We start from the raw sequence: 25,329 nt of genomic DNA, 5'->3' as shown, positions 1-25,329 counted from the left end.
GGGGTTTTTTAAAAATATTTAGGTTTGTTTGTTTGTTTGTTTGTTTGTGCCCAAGGCCACACAGCTAGGTAATTATTAAGTGTCTGAGGCCAGATTTGAACTCAGGTACTCCTGACTTGAAGGCCAGTGCACCACCTAGCCGCCCTGGCAATTAATGTTTAACAGTTGACTCTTCCAAATGATGACACGCTTTTAAATCCAATCTGTATTATTTATATTTTCTCTATTCGTTTCTTAAGTTTGGAGCAAACGATCAACAAAACAAAAAATAAGGCCTCATCTGGGTAGAGAAAAGTATTTTCTCATATTTAATAGCCAATTATTGAATTAAGACCAAATTTTTTTTTCCTTTTATACTTGCTCATTCAGAAGCCAACCAGTGTGGGAAATCTCTCTTAGAGAATTACCCAGGTCAGCATCTATTCAGATAGTAAAATCTTCTAAGTTTGGGTTAGGGTTGGGGGTATTTTGTGTTTGCTCAGACAGGTCTGGGGAAAAAGCTGATCCTCACTATTTTCAAGACAAATGATAGAGAAGTTGATGTCTCTTTGACCAAGATTTGAGTGACCTAAGTCACATACCTACCCTAAGTCCTTCATTTAAATATAACCTACATCTCCCACTCTGTTAACACAATCCAAGTCGATTTCCAACCCTCAGAAACACCTACTTTTCGGAGAACATATAAACTGTGACCCTACCACCATTAGGGGTCTTGGGTCTGAGAGACATCAACAAATGAACATTCTTTTAATAATAACCTGCTGACCTTATTAATAAAATAATCAAATTACCCAGAAACTATGTCTCTCAAATCTTTTTAATCATCACAGTGTAAATGTTCACATTGAAAACAACATTCAAAGAATGGTAAACCTATTGAAGCAGGCTCCAGCAAACCCATCAAGGACCTATTTATTAGCTACAAAGGTACTATGACTTTCAAAGCAGAATTTTTCAAAAGGGAAAATTCAAATGTGAAGCAGAAAACGTATGTTTGTCCACCAGGGGTCTCCTGTGTCCTTTCAAATCAACAAAATGCTAACTAGATCTGATTTGTGCTTTTCTAAAGAAAGGGTGACTTTCTCTTCCCTTCTCCTATGAAGAACCTGACCCCTCCTAGAGCAGAAATGGATAGACCGGGCAAAAGGGAGAGGAAATAGAGAGATGGCATGGTAGGGGAGAAAGAATGACAGATTAGGCATAGCCTAATAGATTTACCACTTACCAGCTATAAGACTATTTAAGGGGCAGCTAGGTGGTGCAGTAGATAGAGCACAGGCCCTGGAGTCAGGAGTACCCCGAGTTCAAATCTACCCTCAGACACTTAATGATTACATAGCTGTGTGGCCTTGGGCAAGCCACTTAACCCCATTTGCCTTGCAAAATCCTAAAAAAAAAAAAGACTAAGTCACTTCAATCACTTCATCCTTTGGGTCTTAACATAAATGTATGTAATGTGTATTTGTTTATACATATGATATATCAGTTGAGAGAGGGCTTGTTTCATTGTTTTGTTGGTTGTCTAGACATAAGAAAGATGAAGAAAGGGTTAATGACCTTGGGCAAGTCACTTAACCCCATCACCTTGCCAAAGCCTATACAAAATAAATGAGGGGGTGCTATACTAAGTCACTAGTCTCACTTTCCCTTCCACAGTCATCTGGGTCCAGTGGCCTGATATGGATCAGGAATGACTGGAGAGGACTCTGAATGTGAAGCAATCAAGGTTAGGTGACGTAGGAGGCACTGGTGTCAAGAGAATAAAAACGGTACCCTCCCCACTCCCATGACTTGCTCATAGACACATGGCTGAAAGAAGTCAGAAGCAGGATTTGAAACTACTCTCACTCCACAGATGATGGGACTAGACCAGATGATTTTTAAGGTCTTTTCTAGTTCTAAATCCTAGAACCTTACTTCCCATTCAGGATTTTATAGGCCCGGGAAAGCAGATCCTTACATTTTCAACATGAGCATTCACTTCTCAGTATTTGGCAAACTACAAATCAGGGCTTCTGTCATTGTTTTGTGGGTTGTCTAGACATAAGAAAGAAAGATAAAGAAAAGGTTAGTGATACCAGATTATTTTATGTTCCTAGAGAAAATTCAGAACTAAAAAAAAATTTAATAAATGTTTTAAAATGTAATTGGGAAATATTTAACAAAATAAATTTTAAAATGTATTTTTAAAATATCTTGCATACTTTTTTCTGAGTCCACTGTTAAACATTTATCAATACTCCATTTAAAGGTTGCCAAGACCAAGATCATTTTCTAATAATACTATTAAAACATTGTGACAACACACTACCACAAAATTGTAAAGCCTCTCTGTAACAAGTCAACCACATTTCAGTTCTTTCATGGTCCCTCGAGAATGAATAATAATTCATATGTCTATAGTTCTATCAGTTTACAGTTTCCCAGAACAACATCTCTCTTAACATTTTGGGATTTTTTTTCCCATCAGAACCAATTTTTCTCTACTAGAATGCAAGTTCTGTGAAAGTGTGGCCTATTATTTTTTAGGGGCATTTTTATCTCACATATGGGGCATGGAGTTTAGGCCTTTACATTTTATCAAATTGAACTGAAGCAACTTATGACATTAAAATAAGTTCTGTTTGTAAGCTACCGACACAAATAATACCAGGGGAGATTTTACCTCATTTGCCAAGAGAAATAGCATTTCCCATTCCACCATCCATCAAGAAACCAGACATTGCCACTGAGACAATTACTGATGCTGCTTCCTCTGACCTAGAACTTTCAGACTAGAAGCCCTGTTCCATTCCTTCCCTCTGGTAGTTGGTTTTGGATTCTACCCTGAGACTGAGACGATTTGGATTCTACCCTAGGACTGAGCTATGTTGATGAGTAAAAATTCACCTAACCTATATCTAGGAAAGAGCATGACAATGAAATGCCTCAGTACAGCCTCTGACATTTATTATCATGTGACCCTGGACAGGTCACTTATCCTCTACTTCATTTTCTTTAACTGAACAATAAGGACTATAATAATGCCTACCTGTCAGGGTTGTTGTGTGAAAATCAAATAAGATAATACTTACAAAGTGCTTAGCAAAGTGTATCATAATAGGGACCTAATAAATGCTTATTTCTTTCCTAGACATGTGATAAAGAAAAGGTTAGTGATATAGATTACTTTAAAGGTTGTTCCTAGAGAAAATTTAGAACTAAAAAAGTTTTTAAAGGTGGTAAAAAAAAAGTGGATATCAAAAGGATCATTGTTGAAAACTATCTTTGCATGTCATTGGAAACTAAATAAATAAAAGAATATAAACTCTTTGAGGCATATCTAACTACAATTTAGTAGTAGTAGTAGTAGTAGTAGTAGTAGTAGTAGTAGTAGTAGTAGTAGTAGTAGTAGTAGTAGTATTTAGTGATGGAAGATTTCAATTCTCCAAATATCTACCAGAGCTCTACTTTTGCCAAAAGCAGAGCAGCTGATAATTTTTTGGCTTCCCATCACGCCAATAGCAGCTAGCATTTACAAAGTGCTTTGAAGTTTCAAAATGCTTTATTCTATTAGTTATCCCTATTTACAAATGAAGCAGAGAGGTTGAGTGTCCTACCTGGGGTCACACAGTTAATAAGTGCCTGAGGCCAGATTTGAACTCAAGAAAATGAGTCTTCCTGACTCCAAGTCCAACACTCTATTCACTGTACCACCTAATTGCCCTATATGAAAAGTACTATATAAATACAAGTTATCATTATTACTATTACTGCTTTCTCCCTTTCCAAAAATTTATCCAGTTAGGCCACCCCTGTTTCTTCAAACATTTGTGTTTCATTTATTCACAAGTCTAATTCTCGAGGTGAGTGGTCTCTAGTTCTTGGGCACCCAAAAAGTAGCTTCCTTTCTGAAAAAGAGCCTCAATTTCCCTGGAAACTAAGCCTAGAAAACATAAGGAGCCAAAGTTATTAAGACAGGCCTGATATTTCAGGACTAGGTGATGGATGTCCAAAGTAGAATTTGGTTTTGCTCCTTTTCCCAGACCTACCTGGCCTCATATCTTACATTTACAAAAAACTGAGGCAGGTCTTGGGGATGGAGGTGGGGGGAGAGAGTAGGGGGAGATGTGGGGTGGGGAGAGAATTTGTTGAGAGGAGTAAGAAGCAGAAAGAAAGGGAAGGAGGAGTTGCAACATCTGAAATGCAATCATTTGGCTAATCTAATAGAGCTGGGCAAACATCATGGTTTTGCCAGTTTATAAACATGTGGTGGGAACTTGCAAGTCTTACAATAACAGCAATAACAAGATTAGGAAAGAAAAAATATGGATCTGCCTGTTGAAAGCAAACACTTTCACCAGACTCAGGCAACTCTCCCCAGAGTACAGGGGACATTTAGAGAGTGCCAGTCTTGGGGAAGCAAAGACCACTGGCAGGGCTGTAATTAAATGGGATGCCCAGAGATGTTGGGTGGGTCAGATGAGATAATGCATGTGAAACATTTTGCAAACAGTAAATGCTAAATAAATGTCTTTTGTAGGGGCGGCTAGGTGGCGTAGTGGATAAAGCACCGGCCTTGGAGTCAGGAGTACCTGGGTTCAAATCCGGTCTCAGACACTACTAATTACCTAGTTGTGTGGCCTTGGGCAAGCCACTTAACCCATTTGCCTTGCAAAAACCTAAAAAAATAAAAAAGAAATGTCTTTTGTGGTTGTTGTTGCTGCTATTGTTACTGTTGTTGCTGTTGCCTCCAATCCCCAGCTGCCTCTCTGGTGATGATTTCATTCCCTGAACCTTCTACCGCACTCCCACTGGGTCCAAGCAATGTTTATGGAGCTACACAGGAGTATACTGGTATATGTTTAACAGCAAGGCTTCTAGAAAAAGAAAAAATATGGACACATACGTTTAATGAATATGCTTTATTAACACACTTTCTTAAAGTTAGATAATCAACAAAGCAATAAATAAAACCCCTGGTTTGGACTGATTGTCCATTTCTGAGGCATAAATGCTTCACGATGAGGTTAACAATCTGAGTCAGCTAGGTGCCACAGCGGATAGAGTACTGGCCCTGGAGTCAGGAGGACCCGAGTTCAAATACTTACCTAGCTGTGTGTCCTTGGGAAAGTCATTGTCTTACCAAAAAAAAAAGGTTAACAATCTGATCATGAAAGTCAATTAGCCCTGGCTGTAGCCTAAACCTACTGAAATATCAAAGGAAGTCACAGTGGGAGGGGGGGGGGGGGGCGCGGTGCTCCCATTACATCCCATTACATTTCACTGGAACTGGAGCTGAAAGAAATTTTCAAGATCGCCCAGTCCAACGGTTGAGGAAACCCAGGCCAAAGTGACTTACCAACAGCTAGGTGGTGCCCTGGTAGAGTACTGGGCCTGGCATCAGGAAGATTCATTCTCCTAAACTCAAAAGCAGCTTCAGACACTTATTAGCTGTGAGACCCTGGACAAGTCACTTAATCCTGTTTGTCTCAGTTTCCTCATCTGTAAATTGAACTGGAGAAGGAAATGGCAAATTACTTCAGTATCTTTGCCTATAAAACCCCAAACAAGGTCACAAAGAGTTGGACAAAACTAAAATGACTGAACAAGAGGTAGAAGGGTTGTCACAATCGTTGCCCTTATATAATGCAGAAGGAAGGGAGAAATGGAGGGAGGAAAGAAGGAGGGAAGGAAGGAAGGAAGGAAGGAAGGAAGGAAGGAAGGAAGGAAGGAAGGAAGGAAGGAAGGAAGGAAGGAAGGAAGGAAGGAAGAAGGATTTATTCAGTGTCTATTTATGCATGAGACATTCTACAAATTTGATTTCATTTGATCCTTACAGAAACCCTAAAAGGTGGATGCTGAGAAAACTGAGAGATTATAAGTGACTTCCCCAGGGTCACACAGCTAGTGCCTGAGGCTGAGTTTAAACTCAGCTCCTTTTGATTTAAAGCAGGTCTTCTGACTTCAGACCTAGTGATCTCTTTTCAGACTTGTGAGCAACAAGGAGAAAAACAAGATGTCCTGGTAGAAATAATGCTGGCCTCTGAGCCAGTCAGATTCTAGTCCAGTACTCCAGCTGGACTCTCTTTGGACAAGACAATGAACTTCTTGAGATCTCATTTTCCTCATCTGAAAAACTGGAATAATAATTCCTCCAACTGTACTCCTGGGAATTGTGATGTAGAGCAAATGAGAGAATTCATACGAAAGGAATAGGGAAACTTAAATCCGGTTTCCGTGATTATCTTCAGTGTAATGGATAGAGCAAGCACTAGGTATGAGGGTCACAAAGACCCAAGTTCAAATCCTGCCTCAGCCACTTGCTAGTTGGGTGACTCTGGACAAGTCTTCTGTCTCCCTCAATTTCCTCCTATGTAAAATAGCACCTTCCTCCCAGAATAATTAGGCAGCTCAAATGAAAGACTGTGTGGCCATTTTACAAACCTTAAAGCATAATATAAATACAAGTTATGTTTATTCTACCTTCCTAAGATGATCCCCATCTTCTGCCCTTTACTTACCAACAGCATGAGTTCTTTTAGGCCCAACCTAGTTCCTTTTAGGCAATTAGGTGGCAAAATAGATAGAGCACTGGGTTTCATGTCAGAAAGATATGAATTCAAATCCCACCACTGGGTATAAGATGAGTGATCCTGTGCAAGTCATTTCTGGAAATAACCATACCTACCTCACAATGTTATTGTGAGAGTCAAATAGGTCCATAATATGAAAAATAGTTGGTAATTCGAACTATTAGTAGTATCTTGACAATGAAAAAATGAATAAATGCCAACAATGCAAGGTCATCTATAATTCTCTAAGTGCATTGGTGTATGAAAATCTGTATTTCAATAGTAACTTCCTCTTTCAAAGCACATCACCATATATCATCTCCTTTCATCCTTTAAGGAGTTAGCAAGAGCATTATTGTTCTCATTTAATAGACTAAGAAATCAAAAGATGAAGGGGTAAGTCAAAGGGTAGTCAACCAATTGGTGGGAGATCCAAACCTAGAACCCAGGTGCCCTGGTGCTGAATGAGTCCAGCCCTCTCTACTGTCCTGCAGGATCTCTTTGTTTTCTTGAGAGCCTGTGTTCACCAAGCAGCTGCTATTACTCTAACCTGCTCCACATTCGCTCCACCGGGCTCCTTCTGTCACCAACCTCTCCTCTTAGGGGCAACTAGGTGGTGCAACAGATGGAGCTCTGACCTTGCAGTCAGGAGGACAGGAGTTTGGATCCAGCCTCAAGACACTTGTCTCCTACTAGCTCTGGGACCTTGGGGAAGTCTCACATGCAGAGCCATCTCCAGTCATCCTGATTCCTATCTGGCCACTGGACCCAGATGGCTTTGGAGGAGAAAGTGAGGCCGGTGACTTAGCACAGCCCTCCCTTCACTCATATCCAATGCATGTGCGTCTCATGGCTTCACCTCCCCTGATGTCATGGTCTTCTTTGAGGATGAAGGATAAAATATCAACCTTTCCTCCATTGAGGAGTGCACTTTCCAAACTAATCACCCAATCCAGAGCCTGGTATCCCTTTTCTACTAACCCCAAGGCCTTCTTTTAAGTTCACCGCCCAGTTCACAATCTTTCTCCCCAATTCCTCATCCTCACTCCTGCCTTCAAACAAGGGGACTTCAGTATGCACATGAATGTTCCCTCAATTCCTCCAACTGCCCAGGTTCTCTGGCTTCTTGTCTCCCGTGGGGTATTCCTCCATTTTACCTCAACAGCATCTGGGGATGGTCCTATCTTTTGTGATTTTGTCATTACTAACAAGTATTTTACTTCCCATCTATGAATTCCAAAATTCTGCATTCTGGTCATGATCTTTTATAATTACATTTTTCCTTCTTATGACTTCCCAATACTGCTCTTCATCCTCACAAGGACCTTCAACCTCTCTATCCCTAAGTATTTTTCCAGATTGATGAACTGATTACACTCTCCTCCCTTCTCATTCTTGACTCCTAGGCCAATTCTAATATACAACATACAATACTTTAAATTCCTTGCCTTTTTTTCCTCCCTTCTATCATGACTTGATAAGCTCCAACACTGAATTACTCCCACAATCCATTTATGTTCTGCTGATTAGAGTCAGAGGAAATTGTGAGGTCATGTTGATAGGATTAGCTACAAATTTGGTATCAATCTCATCTTGGCCCACATTGCAGCAAGGCAAACCTTTTCTTCTCCCTAATCAATTTTCTATTCCACTCATTACAGCAGCTGTTCCAGACTTTCAGAAAACTATGAAGACATAAAAACAAAAAAATCAACAAAAATTCATTTAGAAAAAGTCATCAATACAAAATGTCTCCATTTTCCTCTCATTCTCTTCTAAACCATTGTCTATTCTGGCTTCTAATTTCATCATAGTTCCATCCAAAGTTACCAACACTTTCTTAACTGCCATATCTAATGGTCTTTTATCAGCTTCATCTTTCTTTAACTCTTTTCAGGATTTGACACTTTAATCACCTTCTCTAAGTTTTTGTGACCTATCTTGCTCCACGTCTGTCTTCTTTGCTGGGATTTTCATGCCCAAGTCATGCCCACTATGGGTGTTCCCAAGGCTCTGTCCTGGGCCTCCTCTTCTTCCTCTATCTCATTTAGCAGTCTCACCTCTTTCCCCTAAGTTCAATAAGCATCACTCTGCATTTGACTCCCAGATCCATGTATCCGACCCTGGACTCTCCTCTACATTCTAGTACCATTTCACTTATGTGATATTTCAAAATGGCAGTTCTTCAGGTGTCTCCAAATTATCATTTCTAAAACTGAACTCATTTTCTTTCTCTCACAAATCACTCCCATTCCAAACTTCCTCATTACAATGGAGGGCACCATCCTCCTCATCATTACATAGGTTCACAATCTCCTTGACTCCTCACTCTCACACATCCTATGTCCCTAATCTACGTCAAATCTTATTTTTTCCTTCACAGTATCTCTCATATACATCCTTTTATCTCCAGTTCCACAACCACTTCCCTGGTTCAGGGCCTCACCACCTTTAGCCTGACTATTGAAATCTCCTAATTAATATTCCTCCCTCAAGTCTCTCCCCACTCCAATCTATCTATCCTTCGCTCAGCTGCCAAAGCAATATTTCTAAAACTCTCATTTGACCATGTCACTCTTCTATTCAAAAAATTCCAGTGGCTCCCTAGTACCTCATAGATCTAATATAGAACCCTCTACTTGGCATTGAAACCCCTTCACAGCTTGGCTCCTTCCTACCGTTCTGGTCTTCTACTTTTCTCAACCTGTAGTTGTTGGCCAGTCAATTTTTGTTCCTCACACGCAGCTCATCCTGAATTTGCACTCCAATCCTCTCTTCCTAAAATAGTCGTTCTTCCCTCACAACTCTTAGAATTCCAGACTTCAAGATGCAGCACAATGCTCATCTGTTACATGCTGTTACATGAGGTCTTTTCTTCCTGCTTGTTCACTTCTAAGATTATCTTTCATTTATTCCACATATATTTTGTATAAAACTATGGGGCAGTGAATAGAGCATTGGCCTTGGAGGCAGGACAGGAGTTCAAATCCAGCCTCAGATACTTCCCACTGTGTGACCTTGGACAATTCACTTAATTGAAGGCCTCTAATCCAGGGCCAATTTCCAGTTGTCCTGATCCTCATCTGGTCCCTGGAACCAGATATTCTGGAGGAGAAAATGAGGCTGGTAACTTAGCACAGCCCCACGCCCCTCAAATCCAATTCATGTGCTTGTCATGGTATCACCTCCCTGATGTCATGGTCTTTTTTGAGAATGAAGACAAACAATGTATGAATTTATGTAAATATATTTTATTCTCAAATTGAAAACTAAGCTCCTTGGGGGCAGGGATTGTTTTTTTTTTATTATTAACAGAATATGTAGTAAATATTGATTCTGCCCCTCAATTCTATGGAGAATCACCAGGAGAATCACCACACAGCTGAGGAAGGATTCATTCCTTTTCTACTTGCTACAAAATCCTGGATTCATTGATAAAAATACCAAAAAAGACTAAAATGTTAAGTTTAATCCAAGTTACTCCATTTTCTAGTGGAAGACTATTCAAACAGTGCCCTCTTGTGGTTGCTGGTACCATCTGCCACATAAACATGTGTTAATATGGTGGGAGTCAAAGAGAAGTGTTTTTAAGGGTCAGATGCCAGAAAGCTACAACTGGAAGTGGGCAGGCGATCACCGATGACGGGTCCATCCACTGGAAAGCAATGAAAACTCATTCTTTTACTTTGAGTCACAAGATATTTAAAGGATGGCAGAAAAGGAGACATCGGCCACCTCGATCCTCTAACCAGAGGTTCAAATGAGAACTTTCAACTCTTACTTCCTTGGATTTTGCTAATAAGTTGGGGGGGGGGGGGGGAGGAAAGGGGAAAAGAGGAAGAGTCTGTATGATAAAGTGGGATAAGAAGTGCATGTGAAGTCTGAGGGCCTGGGTTTGAATTCTGACTCTACTATGTACCACCCATGCAGACTCTGGCAGATCATTTCTTTTTTTTGACACACACCTTCATCTGTAAAGTGAGGTTGTGAAATGAGGACAGCTTGGTGCACATAGTCCTGTGAGCACTGACCTGGGAGCCAGAGGACCTGGGTGCAAATCGTGACTCTGCTACTGTGCTTCTTTAGGTAAGTCACTTTTTTAAAATTTTTATTGAAGGGAATGAGGTTAAGTGGCTTGCCCGAGGCCACACAGCTAGGTAATTAGTAAGTGTCTGAGGCCAGATTTGAACTCAGGTCCTCCTGACTCCAGGGCTGGTGCTCTATCCACTGTGCCACCTAGCTGCCCCACTTCTTAGGCAACTAAGTAGTACAATAGATGGCCCACCAGGTCTCAGATACATACTAGCTGTGTGATCCCTTGGTAAGTCACTTAACTGTTTGCCTCAGTTTCCTCATCTGTAAAATGGATATAACACTTTTCTCCCAGAGTTTTTGGTTTGGGGTTTTTTTTTGCAAGGCAATGGGGTAAGTGTCTTTCCCAAAATCACACAACTAGTAAGTATCAAGTATCTGAGACCAGATTTGAACTCAGGTCTTCCTGATTCCAGGCTGCCTCTCTATCCACCTAGATACCCCTCCAGAGTTGTTTTGAAGATAGATTTGTATGTTATACTAATGCTAACTGTTCTTTACCGCTTTGGGATATTTCTTCATCTCCAGATGACCACTGAGATCCCTTTCAGCCCTATAACCTTATGAATAAATGACCTCTGAGCTCCCTGTCGTCTTTAAATATATGATCCTATAACAATGTCCACTGGCCTGAAAAAAAGTGATTTTAGACCCAAAGTTATATTCTAGAGACCATGCCTTCATGAGCATCAGTGAGAAGATGGCTCTTTTCTTTGTGCAATGGAACATTGATAGATCCAAGAATCCCTCCTCAGGTATAGAGCATAACCCCTCCATGACATCTCATCCTGGGAAAATGTTTGTCCATCAGTAAGCATTTATTAAGTGCCTACTATATGTTAGACTTGGTCTAAGGCACTGAGAATACAGAGACCACACAATGAAACAGTGTCTGTCCCTAAGAAACTGGTTTTCTATGAAACATGCTAAGTAAGCATCAAATATGTAGAAAATAAAAGGCTTACAATCTAAAGAAAAGTGGTTACAAGGGCTACAATATCTTAACACCATAAACCCTTCATTTCTTGGCTCAGACAGGTAGGGGCCAAGCATGACTCCTGAAGACTGAATCTGCCTGCTTCCCATCTGCTTCCCTTGGACTGGAGGTACAGATTGAGATGGACACTTCCAGACATTGCCAAGGTGTGAATTAGTTTGTCTTGACTATTCCTAGTTACTGACTTTTAATAATATTGACTCAATTCCTAAATATTGACTTTCCACATTTTGAGAAAGCAAGGGAGACTTATAAGGATTCAAAGGGAAAGAAGAAATATTTTTTAAAATAAATTTTTGAAAGGGATGCAGGCAAGCAGGGTAGTGATGGCATTACGGTGTTGAATTTGTGATAGGCTTTTTTAAAGTTGCATGAAATATACTCACAGTTTCACATACAGGCTTCTTTTTTTCAGCTTTTGTAAATGGAGCTGTTCGAGTTTATTGACATTTGTAATTTAAAAATCAAGCTGGAAAATTTGGGAATGCACTAAAAGTTTAGGGATCAGGAAAGTTTCTCTGCAAGTGTATAAGTAATATTTTTTTAAATAAAAACAAGGGTCTAAGAGGCAAAGGTGAGGAGAAAGGGCATTTCAGGCAAGGAAGACAATTAAGTACAAAGGCATGGAGGTAGGAAATGAAGCATCACAAAGTGGTTAGTTTGGCTGGACTACAGAGAACAAGAAGAGAATAATGCATTAAGGTTGAAAAAGTCAATTGGAGCCAGGTTGCGAAGAATATATCTGATCATCAATAGAGAACCATCAGTTTGTGGAGGAAGTAGATGCTGCCGCCTTGGAAATCACTTTGGCAGCTGAATAGAGAATGGCCTAGAGAGGAAAGAACTGGGAGGCAAGGAGACCAATGGTAGAGGACTTATCCAGTGCCCTGGAAGGCCTTCCTCTGAATCTTTTATCTTCTAAATCAATTAATGTCTCTCTAGGATTTTCCAATTGTGATCCATTATATTCACTTATATGAATAGCACCCTCCCCAATTCTGGTCATACATGACCCTGATGATGTCAAATCTTTCATGAAATCCAGTTTTGAATCTCCATTTTAAGGATAATACCTAGACTGGTCATGTCTTCCCTCCTCTCCAGAAGACTTTCCTGGACTTTCTCTGCAATGTCCCAATACCAAACACTTTTATGTTTTTCTCTCCCTCAGACCTCTTTCAAATCCCTTTTGTATGTTGTCTTCCTCAATTAGACTTCCTCCTTGAGGGCAGGAATCATCTTTCTGCTTGCATTTCTATCCCCTTAGCTTAGCATAGTGTCTATCACAGAGTCAACATCTAAGTGCTTGTTGATTTGCCTTCTCACATAGAAGTCACCAGTGTTAAACATGCTACAATCCTCTTATACCCATCATGCTTCTTTGCATTTTCCTTTGGTCATTCTTGGTCATTTGGATCCTTTTGATATCCTAGTCTGCCATTATTTCCAGCCATATAGCATCACCTAGTGAAGATTGGAGTTCAAGAAATGGGCTATATTGCAAAAGGCAAAGAGATTAATACAACCAAGAACCACCAGTAATGCAGCCCAAATTAAAGACTATGTGGATTAGAGACAGCTGGATGGAGCAGTAGATAGAACACCAGCCAGTCAGTCAGGAGGACCTGAGTTCAAATCTGACTTCAGACACTTAATTACCTAGCAGTGTGACCATGGGCAAGTCACTTATCCCCATTGCCTTAAACTATTTTTTTTAAAAAGACTGTATGGACTATCCGTGTGCCAGACAGAGGGCAGGGAAATAACTGCATCTGAAAAGGGAAGTTGGCAAGTCAAACCCAATTCAGTTACTTATTACAGTAAGTAGTTAGAGCACTGGACCTGGAGTCAGGAAAACCTGAGTTCAAATTCAACTTCAGACACTCATTAACTATGTGATAAATCACTTAATCTCTGTCTGGGTTAGTTTCCCCATCTAGGAAAAATTCATAGTATCAGGTTACATTTTTTCAAAGAAAATTGGGGATTATAAGAGGCAAAAGTTAGGAGAAAGTGAGCATATTATGCTCATAACTAACAGTATTTTCACAGAGCAAATTTAAAAATCTTAAAATTAGTATTTTATATGTAAAGTTTATATATATTTACATATGTATTTATACATGTTATTATTATTAAACCTCACTGGGCCTCAGTTTTCTCCTCTAACTTAAAGGAATTAGACTAAATGACCAGCAAAATCATGAATCTTAGCTCTGATAGGTCCTAAAAAATGAGAAAACTTTTGTACATAAGATGACAGATTGCATCTTCTGTTTACAGATCACAAGTCAAATTTGAAGAGAAATTAGGGGAGTAAGGGTAAATCTACTCTCTCCTTTTACAAATGAAAAAATTGAGGCCCAGAGCAGTTGGGATTTATTCAGGATCCTACAACTTATAAATGTCTGAGGCCAGGTTTAAACCCAGAATGGGTGACTAAATGGAGCAGTGGGTAGAGCACTGGCCTCAAAGTCAGGAGGATCTGAGTTCATATCCGACCTCAGACATTTACTAGCTCTGTGACCTTGGACAAGTCACTTAATCCTGATTGCCTCACATCCAGGGACATCCCCAGTCATTCTGAACCATATCTGATCATTGGACCTAGTTGACTCTGGAGAAGAAAAGTGAATCTGGTGCCCCTTCACTCAAATCCAATGCATGTTCTTGTCATGGCATCACCTCCCTAATGTCATGGTGGTCTTTGAGAATGAAGGAAAACATCATCATCATCCTAAACCCAGGTGTTCCTGACTCCACAGCCAGTGCCTTCTCCACTATTCCATGCTGTTTAAACTTCCCTCTGAATACTGGCCATAAGGTCAAGTTTTAACTTGGGCAAAGAAATCCATAAAACGGACAAAAACACCAGATTCAATAGCTACCACAAATGGCATTTTCTGTGAATATTATCTGCAGTATTAAATGAGACAAACCAGAATGAGCTCTGACTTAGTCATTCCAGACATAGTAGAAGAAATAATTTTAAATAAAAAAATTAAGTTAATAAATAATCTTTATAATGATAGCAAATGTTAAAATGAACTGGACATAGCTTTGGCTCTCAAGTTGGATCTCAGAAGAATTACTGTCTCCTTCATTCACAGCGTCTCTGTGAATGTTTCTTTTTTTTCTTCCTTACATTAAGCTTGGAAATTGCTTGTTCAAGTAAAGAATAGTCTTTGGGTTCAGGATCCCCAGAAATGACTAGAAAGAAAGGAAAAATGTTAAATCATGTGACCTCTGTTATTTCACTCCACAAATCCCTAATATTTTGTTTCTCTAGACTTAAGTCATAACTATTGAAATCTCTCAGGAAGAAATAGCAGCCACACCCCCTTTCCCCTCTAAAACCATTGGTAGCCTGTTGCCTAGACTATTAAAAAAAAAAAAACTAGGGCATCTTAGTAAGTGGGATCACTCCTTCCCCCAAATTCTTATGATTAACCCCACCAAAGCTCTCTTGGGATTTTTGTTATGAAGACAAGATGGGGTCACTGCAAGACACAATGATTAGGAAATTTTTAGCAGCAGGATACAAGGTCAAGGTTTCATCAAAGTCACTGCCCACAACCATGATCCCTTTTCTCTAGGGATGGGGAATTAAACTCAGTCACAAAGTGGGCACAGAACATTAAAATTAATCTAAAACATGTCACTATCACTCTATCTTATCTGTCATTCCCACACATTGCTTCTCATTTTGCTCTCAAGTAACAAGTCAAATCAGTCTAATCTGTCTCCCCCAGAGCTAGGCAGCAGGGTCCTTTTGCTGAGCAGCTTCTCCTTCCCACTCCAAATCTAATCACAAAAAAGAGTTCCCAGTGATAGCTAGCCATCTCCAGGAGCTTGTAGGAGGATCCCTGGAGAAGCTGGAGCCACACACCACAGAGCTGAGGCCACCATGTGAATGGAGCCCAGGAGGATGCCAAGGACAAACACAGGCAAGGTCCTCTCCTCATGAGGTTGTTCATGGATTAGGTATGGTCCCTTGGAGGCCTCCTCTCGGAACTGGGACTGAAGCTTCAGCAACATGTCCAGCCTTGACCCTTCAGAGCAGACCCTCCAAGAGCCATGGAAGAGAGGTAGACACTCTGATGGAACTCCTAGAAATTACAGAAGAAAGAAGGGATAGGAATATGTCATAGACCAAGCAAGAATGGCCATTATATTGTAATGCCTTCTGGGGGGGAGGAGGGAAGTAAGATTAGGGGAGAAATTGTAAAATTCAAAGTAAATAAAATCTTTTTAAAAAAAATTTAAAAGGGGCAGCTAGGTGGTGCAGTGGATAGAGCACCAGCCCTAGAGTCAGGAGTACCCGAGTTCAAATCCAGCCTCAGACACTTAATAATTACCTAGCTGTGTGGCCTCGGGCAAGCCACTTAACCCCATTGCCTTGCAAAAACCTAAAAAAAAAAAATTTTTTTTTAAAGAATGGCCATTACAATGCTGAAACCTCTATTCATCTGAGATGTCTTTCCCATCAATCCAGTTTGAAAAATTCTCTGAAAATCTAGCAAGGATTTTCTCTACCACTTATTTGATATTCACAAATAATCTGGGACTTTTTTTCATGGAACCAAAGAACAAGAAGGAGCCTTAGAACATGGGATGTTAGGACAGAGACTGTCAGAGCTGAAAAGGTACGTGGAACATAGAATATCAAGGCTGGATGAGACTTGAGCAAGGTTTCTCAGGGAGGTTGATCATACCAAGAGATATTCCCCATTCTACTTCCATCCACCAGTACAGCTTCGCAGTATGGTACAGGATGCAGTACACTCCAGAATATACTATTCCACATCCACTAGGACAGACCAGTACGGTCCCTGGTCACGGACACTCACATCCCCACCACCCACCGTGGCTAAAGGCAAGATAGGAAAACCAAGACGCCCTCTCAGCATGCAGGTGTCTCTGAGCCAAGTTCCACAGGTTACTTACTTCCTGTTGTCCAATCACTTACCTTGGAGCCCTGAAGCGAGATCCTCCTGTACCCTACTTTCCTGAAAGTAAGAAATTAAAAATTCATCAGATTCTAGAAGAGGGAGGCTTCTGGAAGGAGGAAACTAGAAGTGAAGGAACCTCAAGCAACTGTCTCAACCTCAGTTTACCAACTGTAAAGGATTTTTATCCTATCTCATAAGGCAAATGAGATTATAGATTTCAAAACCCTTTAGAGAGAGCAGCTTAGGTAGTACAGTGGATAGAGCACCAGCCCTGGAGTCAGGAGGACCTGAGTTGAAATCCGGCCTCAGACACTTAATAATTACCTATCTATGTGACCTTGGACAAGTCAATTAACCCCATTGCCTTGCAAAAACAAAAAAAAACTCTTTAGAAAATGCAAAGTAGGGATGACTAGGTGGTGCAGTGGATAGAGCACTGGCCCTGGAGTCAGGAGTACCTGAGTTCAAATGTGACCTCAGACGCTTAACAATTACCTAGCTGTGTGGCCTTGGGCAAGCCACTTAACCCCATTTGCCTTGCAAAAACCTAAAAAAAAGAAAATGCAAAGTAGGGGGAGACTATATAAAATAGATTATTCAATATATAGATATATTCAAATAAATAAATGCAAGGTGAATGAGGGGAACAGCTAGAGAAGAATCAGGATGGGTCTCATGTAGTAGGTGACATTTGAAAATTTTAAAGATATAAGGAATTCGGGGCGGCTAGGTGGTGTAGTGGATAAAGCACCGGCCCTGGAGTCAGGAGTACCTGGGTTCAAGTCCAACCTTCAGACACTTAACAATTACCTAGCTGTGTGGCCTTGGGCAAGCCACTAAACCCCATTGCCTTGAAAAAAAAAATCTAAAAAAAAAAGAAAGAAGGAATTCTAAGAAGTAGAGGTGAGGCAGAAATGAATTCCAGGAAAGGAGGGACAGTAAGTACAAAAGCAACTTAGTTTATCTAAGGCAAGATGGGGTATCGTCAATAAGGAACAATAAATCTTGTTAGGCCACAGAGTGCAGAAAGTAGAACTATGTACAATAATAAGCTTAGAAAGACCAATTGAAGATGAGTCATGAAGGGCTTAAAAATCAAATAGAGTGATCCTGAAGGCAATAGAGACCTCTGAAGTTTATTGAATAAAAGAGTCACATAATAGACAGACATTCATTTTAGGAAAATATATGATGGTAGCTGCAAGACCCAATGGCCTTTCCTAGGATGACATGCTAGGAAGTCTTATGACTTTCAAATTTCTGAAGAATGTATAGCTCAGAAGGTTAAGTACTACCCTTCCTTAATACCACTACCATCTTGAGATTTCACTAGTATGAATATTTCCTCCATTCTTACAGGCTAAAGCCTTAACAGCTGGTTATTCATGAGTAGCTACGGTCAAAAAAACAATTCATGACCTAGAAATAACCAATCTTCTGGTGCTGGACTCCTCTTAGGTAAAGATAGGTTAGTTTGCAGATGACAAGCATAGAACTCTCTACCACACCATCTGTGACCCAGACCTTTCTAGCTTGGTGAGATCCACCAGAGTGTGGAAGTTACTGACAGACTCCAGGATCTACTTGACAATATAACTGAGATATCACAGGACTTCAAGCGAAGACCCCGAGATCCATACTAAAGAAAAACTATCGTAGGGTTGTAGATTGAGAAATTGAAAGAATGACCTTTGCAACTGACCCTGCAATCAGGAGGACCGGAGTTCAAATCTGATCTCAGACACTTACTCCCTGTATGACCCTAGACAAATCACTTAACCCTGACTGCCTCTTTAAAAACAAACAAGAATGACCTTTGAGGTGATCTAGTCCAACTCTCTCATTTTATAGTTGAGAAACTGAGACCCAACAAGGTTAAGAAAGTAGAACCAGAACCCAGGCCCTTAACTATACAATCAGCACCTCTTCCCACCTGTACCAGGAAGGTTCCAATTGTTCCAAAGGGGAGGATAAGAAGTCCTTAGAAAATGTTAGACATCCTTTCAAACAGGGAGTACTGAGGAAAAGCCCAGCAAGACTGATTCATCATGGGATCCCAGGTGACAGAAAGCTTGGCCAACAGCATGGGTTCCTCCCGGGATTGTCAGATTATGAAAGGCTGAAGTGGTAGGAGGCTCAAGGATTAGGTGTTCAGCCAGGGTGTCTTTGTAGATTATTGAGTATCAAGCTACAAAAATTAAGTGTTTACTATGGTTCAGATCCTGTACTGATTATTGGGGATACAAGAAAAGATAAACAGTCCTGCTCTCTAATGAGAGAGACAGAACACAAACAATTGTGGACAGACTAGACAGCCAAATGACCACCTCCAGTCCCTTCATCCCTGAGCCCATGGTGAAAACTCCAAGGACCAGACAAGAAATGAACTATAAAAGAAGAGGTTAGGAATCTCCAGAGGATGGAGAAGGAAGTCAGAATGGAGAATATTAGATAACAGAGAGTCTTATGAATGACTAAAATTCACCCATAATTGTGTAACGATGATAAAGGAGATTTTAGTCATTGTTCAATGAGCTTTCAAAACATGAAAAATGGAGGACACTGGCTGTTATATTCAGAACTACGGAAGCCTGCCATTTCCCAAGTGTAGAAAAATCCCCGGACTAGAATCAGATTACCTATGAGTACATCAGCATGACAAATGTGTGTATATGTGTCTTCTAAAGCACATGTTTGTATGTGTCTGTGTGTGTGTACAATGTGTGCTTTATATTTAATTGTGCATGTCCATCAATGTATGCTAATATGTGTGATTGTATGTGTGTTTCCACATATGTATATTCATAAGATGCAATCAGTCTCTGACAGCTCTAAGAATTTGGCACCAGGAAAGTGCCCAAGTCTACCCATCTTCAACTTGAAACCTTAGTAAGACAAATTTGTGGGCAAGAGTTTAAAAAAAAAACTTCAGGTTTGGGGAGATGGTTACATATGTGCCTTATGACCAGAGGCTGGACCGAGTAGCCCAGTAACCAACCTCCAATCCAGTCATCCCTGAGGCCATGGGAACATAGGCATTCTTAAGGTAGTATATTAAGGATCAGCCCAGTTGACTCCCTGAGGGGCACTTTCCAGGACTGGGATAGATTTCCTTCAAGACTAATCCCCTCCTCACTAGTTGGGAGTTGCCCAGTCACAAACCCTCAACTAAAAGAAACAATCATACTTGTTCCTGGTATGGATCCCATTTGTCTCCTCCAGGTTATGATGTTCAAACTCTGAAAGAAAGAAAAAAATTCATCATTTCCTGGAGCTTTTGGCTCCAGTCATCTTCAAAAACTCAAAAATGCAACATTCTCATAGAGAAAGATGGATTCCACTATCCTTTAGAAAATCCAAAGAGCTACATTCCATAGGGGTAGGCTACATGCTATAAATAAATATATGCAAAATAAATAAATACAAGGTGAATAAATGCAAGGCAACTAGAGAGAGGAAGAATCAGGATAGATCTCATGTAGTGGGTAACATTTGAGAATTTTAAAGAAATAAGGAATTCTGAAAAGTAGAAGTGAGGTAGAAATGAATTCCAGGCAAGGAGCAAGTAGAAGGCAAGATAGGGTATCAAAGATTGCCCCACCTTCTGCAAGCTGATCAGGAATATTCCTACGTTTTCTACGGTTTCCTAAACTAGAAAAGGGGAAACAAGACCTCATCACTTCCAAGAGTGGGATGAGAATCACAGCTAACTGTGCACCTCTCTTGAGTCACACATGTATAATTTAAAACCAAATTGAAAAATGTTAATCCAATGAGTTGGGTTGTCTTCATAACTAAAGCCAGCGAATTACACAATTCATTTATTGGTATTGTTTCTGATTAAAAACCAGTGGTGTAAATGATTTGAGCAAATGCTTCTGGAGCCCAAATAACTGTCCTGATGTGTCACTTGCCTGGCACATACCATCATCTATATGGAACAGCTCTTCCATCTTGGCTTCCTCCTCTCTCTTCCAATCTCCAACTGCCGTTGCAAGAATTCTCATGATTCGAATCCTCTCCTCCTTCCTTTTCTCTCTCTCTTTGGCTTTCCTTTCTTCTAGCTCCTTCCTGCTGCTTCTGGGTCTCTCTTTGAGGTATCTAATGGTTATAGGATCAGTCAGATTCACACCCAGGAGGGTAAGAAAACACTAAGATCCAGACAAGAGATGAACTAAGTCTAAGAGAAGGAGTTAGGCATCTCCAGAGGATGAAGAAGGAAAACTGAATGAAGAATATTAGATGACAGAGTCTTATGAGTGACTAAAATTCAGCCATAATTGTGTGATGATGACAAAGGAAATTGTAGTCATTGTTCTAAGAGCTTTCAAAACATGAAAAATAGAGGACACCAGCTGTTATACTCAGAACCACAGAAGCCTGCCATTTCCCAAGAGTACAAAAATATCTGGACTAGAATCAGATTACCTATAAGTAGGATCATTCAGTCAGTCACTATGCAAACACTGAGGATACAAAAAGAGGCAAAAAAAAAAAAACCAATCCCTGCCCTCAAGGAATTTACAATCGATTGGATCTTAAGAGTTATGATTTTTTACAAATAAAAGTATTTATCCCAGGATTAGTAATCTTGAACCCTTCCTCTGATGATTATTACCTTTATGATCCTGAGCAAGGTCATTAAAGTAATGGTCACTACTTAACCATATTTGTGCCCATCTTTATATCCTCAACATTGAAAGTCAGATTCATAGTACATTTTTTTTTAGGTTTTTGCAAGGCAAATGGGGTTAAGTGGCTTGCCCAAGGCCACACAGCTAGGTCATTATTAAGTGCCTGAGGCCAGATGTGAACTCAGGTACTCCTGACTCTAGGGCTGGCGCTCTATCCACTATGCCACCTAGCCACCCCTCATAGTACATTCTTAACAAATGCCTTCTGATCGACTGATTGACACAGACTTTTCTTCATATCTAAAATGAGAAAAGTGAACTGGATAGCCCCAAAGGTCATTTAGAATTCTCCATCAATGATACTGTGAGCCCTAAGCTCTAGACCTGGCTAAGTCACTAACCAGCTACATTATTTTGTTTCCATCAATTTCCTTCCTCCCATTCTCAGTTTTCTCATTTGTAAAATAAGGAATTTGGATGAGTTCAGTCACTTGCCAAACATTTATGAAGCACCACTTATATATGCAAAGCACTATAGTAGGCTTGGGGAGAGGACAAAGTTTAGACATGCACTAGGATCCCTTGAAGTTAGTTCTAAGTTACAGCTTTTGATCAATTCAAGATGGAGGGGAACAAACTCAAACTTAAACTGACTCAAAGACCTGAGGACTCAAAGACCTGGGCTTCAGGGAAGAAGTATGTTCATATTGACATTAAGGAATATACTTGGATGGAACATGTCTCCTGGATTAGAAAGAGAAGACCCCTTACCTCATTTGGGGATTGGGACCCTGTGTGATTTTCATAGAGTCTCTTGTGGCTCCCACAGTAAGGAAAGGAGAAAGGCACCCCAATCATCAAGTTATAGAACACAGAGTTATAGAATGAATCGAGTCATAGAAAGGAATAACTAAAGGTCAATTGGCCTATCCCTCTGCCTCAGGAAAGGGCTCTAACTTCCAGACATGACAAAGTCTTTCAAGTGACTAAAATTCAGCCATAATTATGTGATGATGATAAAGGAAATTGTAGTCATTGTTCTAAGAACTTTCCAAATATGAAAAATGGAGGAAATCGGCTGTTATATGCAGAACCATGGAAGCCTACCATTTCCCAAAAGAAGATAAATACCTAGGCTAGAATCAGATTACCTAAGAGTAGATCTTTCAGTCAGTCACTATGCAAACACTGAGAATACAAAAAGAGGCAAAAAACAATCCCTGCCCTCAAGGATTTTACAATTGATTGGATCTTATGAGGTGTGATTAAAAAAAAAATACAGTATTTACTCCAAGATTAGTAATCTTCTCCATTCAAAAGCACAAGATCACAGACCTCCAGTTGCTCCTTAACATTCCTTCTTAAGGTTCCTGCTACCATATCTTAGATTCTCTAGCCCTGGTCCTATTGAAAGTAGCACCAGCTAAATATGAGACCTGACCTGAAATTCTTCCTGACAGTCTTGCATGTAGAATCTTTAACCCCTAGAAGATTCTCTCTGTCTCTGTCTCTGTCTCCATTCCCATCTATCTATCATCTATCTATCTCACATTCTATCTCCTCTCTTTCTCTCTGATGGAAAAAAAGTTTATTTTCAGTAATTTCTAACAAATTTAGCTCTCACACATTCTCTCTCTTATTCACCCATTAATAACTACTTGTAATATTTGTAACCAGGATCTAAGATAGGTAGTATACTAGATAGAGAACATGGCCTGAATCAGAAAGATCTGAGTTTAAATCTGATCCCAGACATTTAATAACTGAGTGAACCCAGGCAAGTCACTTAACCCTGTTGGCCTCGGTTCCTCATCTGTAAAACTCACTGTAAAAGACAATGGCAAACCCCTCCAGTGTCTTTGGATTAACAAAGAGACAACTAAAAACAATTGAATGATAATAATATCTAGTATCTTCATAGTATGGCTAGAATAGAGTTCTCCCTGTGAAGTAACTGGACAACCTGCTTCTGGGAGAGTCATGATAGTTGTACTGGAAGTGCCTTAGAGAGATTGCGACATGTGCAGACATTGTATAACTGGTTCCAGTAGGCTAACCATATCATGAAAAGGTGGTTCTTTGATTGGATATGGAGGCATTCCCAAAGACACAACACCCTTGGATAAGGCCTTTTGATAATTGATTCTGCTGCTCTCTGCTGTGTGATTTGTTCAAAGTGACAACACAAGGGGAGGGACTCTGGAAGCTTCTCCCCACCAAAGTCATGATAACCTGAAAAAGGGTCTTGGTCCTCAGCCTCTGCACTTGATTCTTTGCTTTTTAAGTGAAATTCATCTGTAGTTCAGGAGGGCAAACCACTAGAATCTTGGTATCAGAATCCAGGTCAAATTTTGTAGCCAGTCTAGCCACCACTGAACCAAGGAGCCAGGTGTGACCCTTACTAACAACGGACATTCTGAACCTAGATCAGCAGAAGCTGACACAACTAGATATGGATTTGGAGGGGCTAGTGTTATGGAGTTTAGTTATTGTGGGGTAAATGTTTGTGTATTTGTTCTCTAGCTTCTAAGTTGATGCCCCTTTGTGAAAGCTAATTGTTAAGTGGTTAAACTAGAATGGGAGACCATTGACCCCAGAGTCATAAATTCTAAATTCCAGCAAGCTGGACCAGTTGGGGCTACCAAACCAACCTTGCACTTCCTGGATGATGGTCCACTGGGCCTAAAACCTCCCACCCTGACTTTCCATGTCAAATTTCTCCCCAAGTTCTACAGCCCAGTTCAGAAGTCCCCTCCTCCACAAAGTCTCCCCAGGTTGCCATGATTAGTAGCATCCTTCCCCAAGATACTTCTTGTTTTCATTTTGTAATCCTCTAATGCACCTAATATGTACTTGCAGGACAAAAGGCAAAGGAACTACTCTTGGAGTGATGGATATTGCCATCTATTCCTAGAATGATGCAGCCATGCAGGGATGGTGACCAGTAGGGAAGAACCAAGGTGGGCAATGTGCCTAACTCCACAGGCAGGCTGGAGGCTTTGACATATAGCAAGGCATACTCCCTGGTTCCTCTTCCACCTTCTCAGCCTAGCCCTCCCCACCTGAGCCACTCATAGTTCAAACTTATAGAGAATTCCTGATAAAGAACTGATGTGACATTAAAAGTTAACTCCTCACAAACTCTTAAAGCAAAGCAGTAGGGTAGTCAACCACTGAAATGAGGGTATTCTCTGAATTGTCTAATAAAGTGAAGAATTCAGAGACCCAGAAAATTTAACTTTTAACTGCCTGCAGAAGGAAGCCAATGTTGGTCTACAGATCAGATCCCCCTAAGCTAAGCCTACATTCATCCTGGAGGCTGGAGTCATACTAATCACAACTGGAGAGTTGGTACTGGGCCTCATTTATCTATACTTCATATTTCCCCCAGGGAATAGGCAAGAAAACTAACATTTATTAAGTACCTAATATATACTTTTTTTACATATATCTCATTTGATCCTCACAACCACCCCCATGAGGCAGATGCTATTATCTCCATTTTACAGTTGAAGAAACAGAGGCAGATGGAAATTAAATGACTTGCCCAGGGTCACAGAGCTAGTTAATGTCTAGTGAATTTGAACTTGGGTCTTACTGACTCAAAATCCTTCTTATAATGCACTCTGTATTTTGCCTAGTTGACTAATGTAATATATATTAACAAAGTCCTTTGGAGGTGCTCTGATAGACCAAATCTAGACATCTCTGGGGTAAGGCTGAGAGTCAGTTTCTTGCATTATCAAAATAACTACCAGATAATTTTTTTTTTAGTGTTCTGCTCCATAAAAAGATAAAAGTGATTAAATTTATACATGTTTGGGGGGAACATTTCTAATAAGATATGGTTCCTTTTAATGGCAGTGACCAACAATCCTGTGCACCATCTTGGAATAGAGGAACTTAAGTTCTTCAAACCTCAGTTTCCTGATCTTTGAAGTGAGGGGACTGGATCCCATGCCCTCAAAATCCCTTCTAGCTCTAACTCTATGACCTCAAGTCTAGGACCCAGGCAGAAAACAAACCAGCCAGCTAATCCTAGAGAAGGGGCAATAGGTAACAGTGGTCCTCTTCCTTAACGGAAGAAATCATGGGTA

At 40.3% G+C, this 25,329-nt stretch overlaps 1 protein-coding gene across 8 annotated transcripts in view; it reads right to left on the bottom strand.

The window, feature by feature from the left end:
- Positions 1–1,226: 1,226 nt before the first annotated feature.
- C1H16orf95 (chromosome 1 C16orf95 homolog) overlaps positions 1,227–25,329 on the bottom strand; it is a 54,980-nt gene continuing 30,877 nt past the window's right edge. For 5 of the 8 annotated variants that reach the window (XR_012471671.1, XR_012471677.1, XR_012471670.1 and 2 more), the window contains 5 exons: positions 20,524–20,699; positions 19,786–19,837; positions 16,616–16,655; positions 5,345–15,755; positions 1,227–2,040 (listed from right to left, as the gene is read on the bottom strand). Coding sequence is in view for 1 of the 8 variants with exons in the window: in XM_074201743.1 (XP_074057844.1) it covers positions 15,675–15,755; positions 16,616–16,655; positions 19,786–19,837; positions 20,524–20,699 (349 nt within the window). In the remaining 7 variants the exon portion in view is untranslated. Of the gene's footprint in view, positions 2,041–5,335; positions 15,756–16,615; positions 16,656–19,785; positions 19,838–20,523; positions 20,700–25,329 lie in introns of those variants that run through there. The other 3 variants (XR_012471669.1, XM_074201743.1, XR_012471678.1) reach the window with 3 other exon arrangements.

Source organism: Macrotis lagotis, chromosome 1 (assembly GCF_037893015.1).
Source record: "Macrotis lagotis isolate mMagLag1 chromosome 1, bilby.v1.9.chrom.fasta, whole genome shotgun sequence".
NCBI lineage: Eukaryota > Metazoa > Chordata > Mammalia > Peramelemorphia > Peramelidae > Macrotis > Macrotis lagotis.
This window is presented reverse-complemented; position numbering and strand designations above follow the sequence as displayed.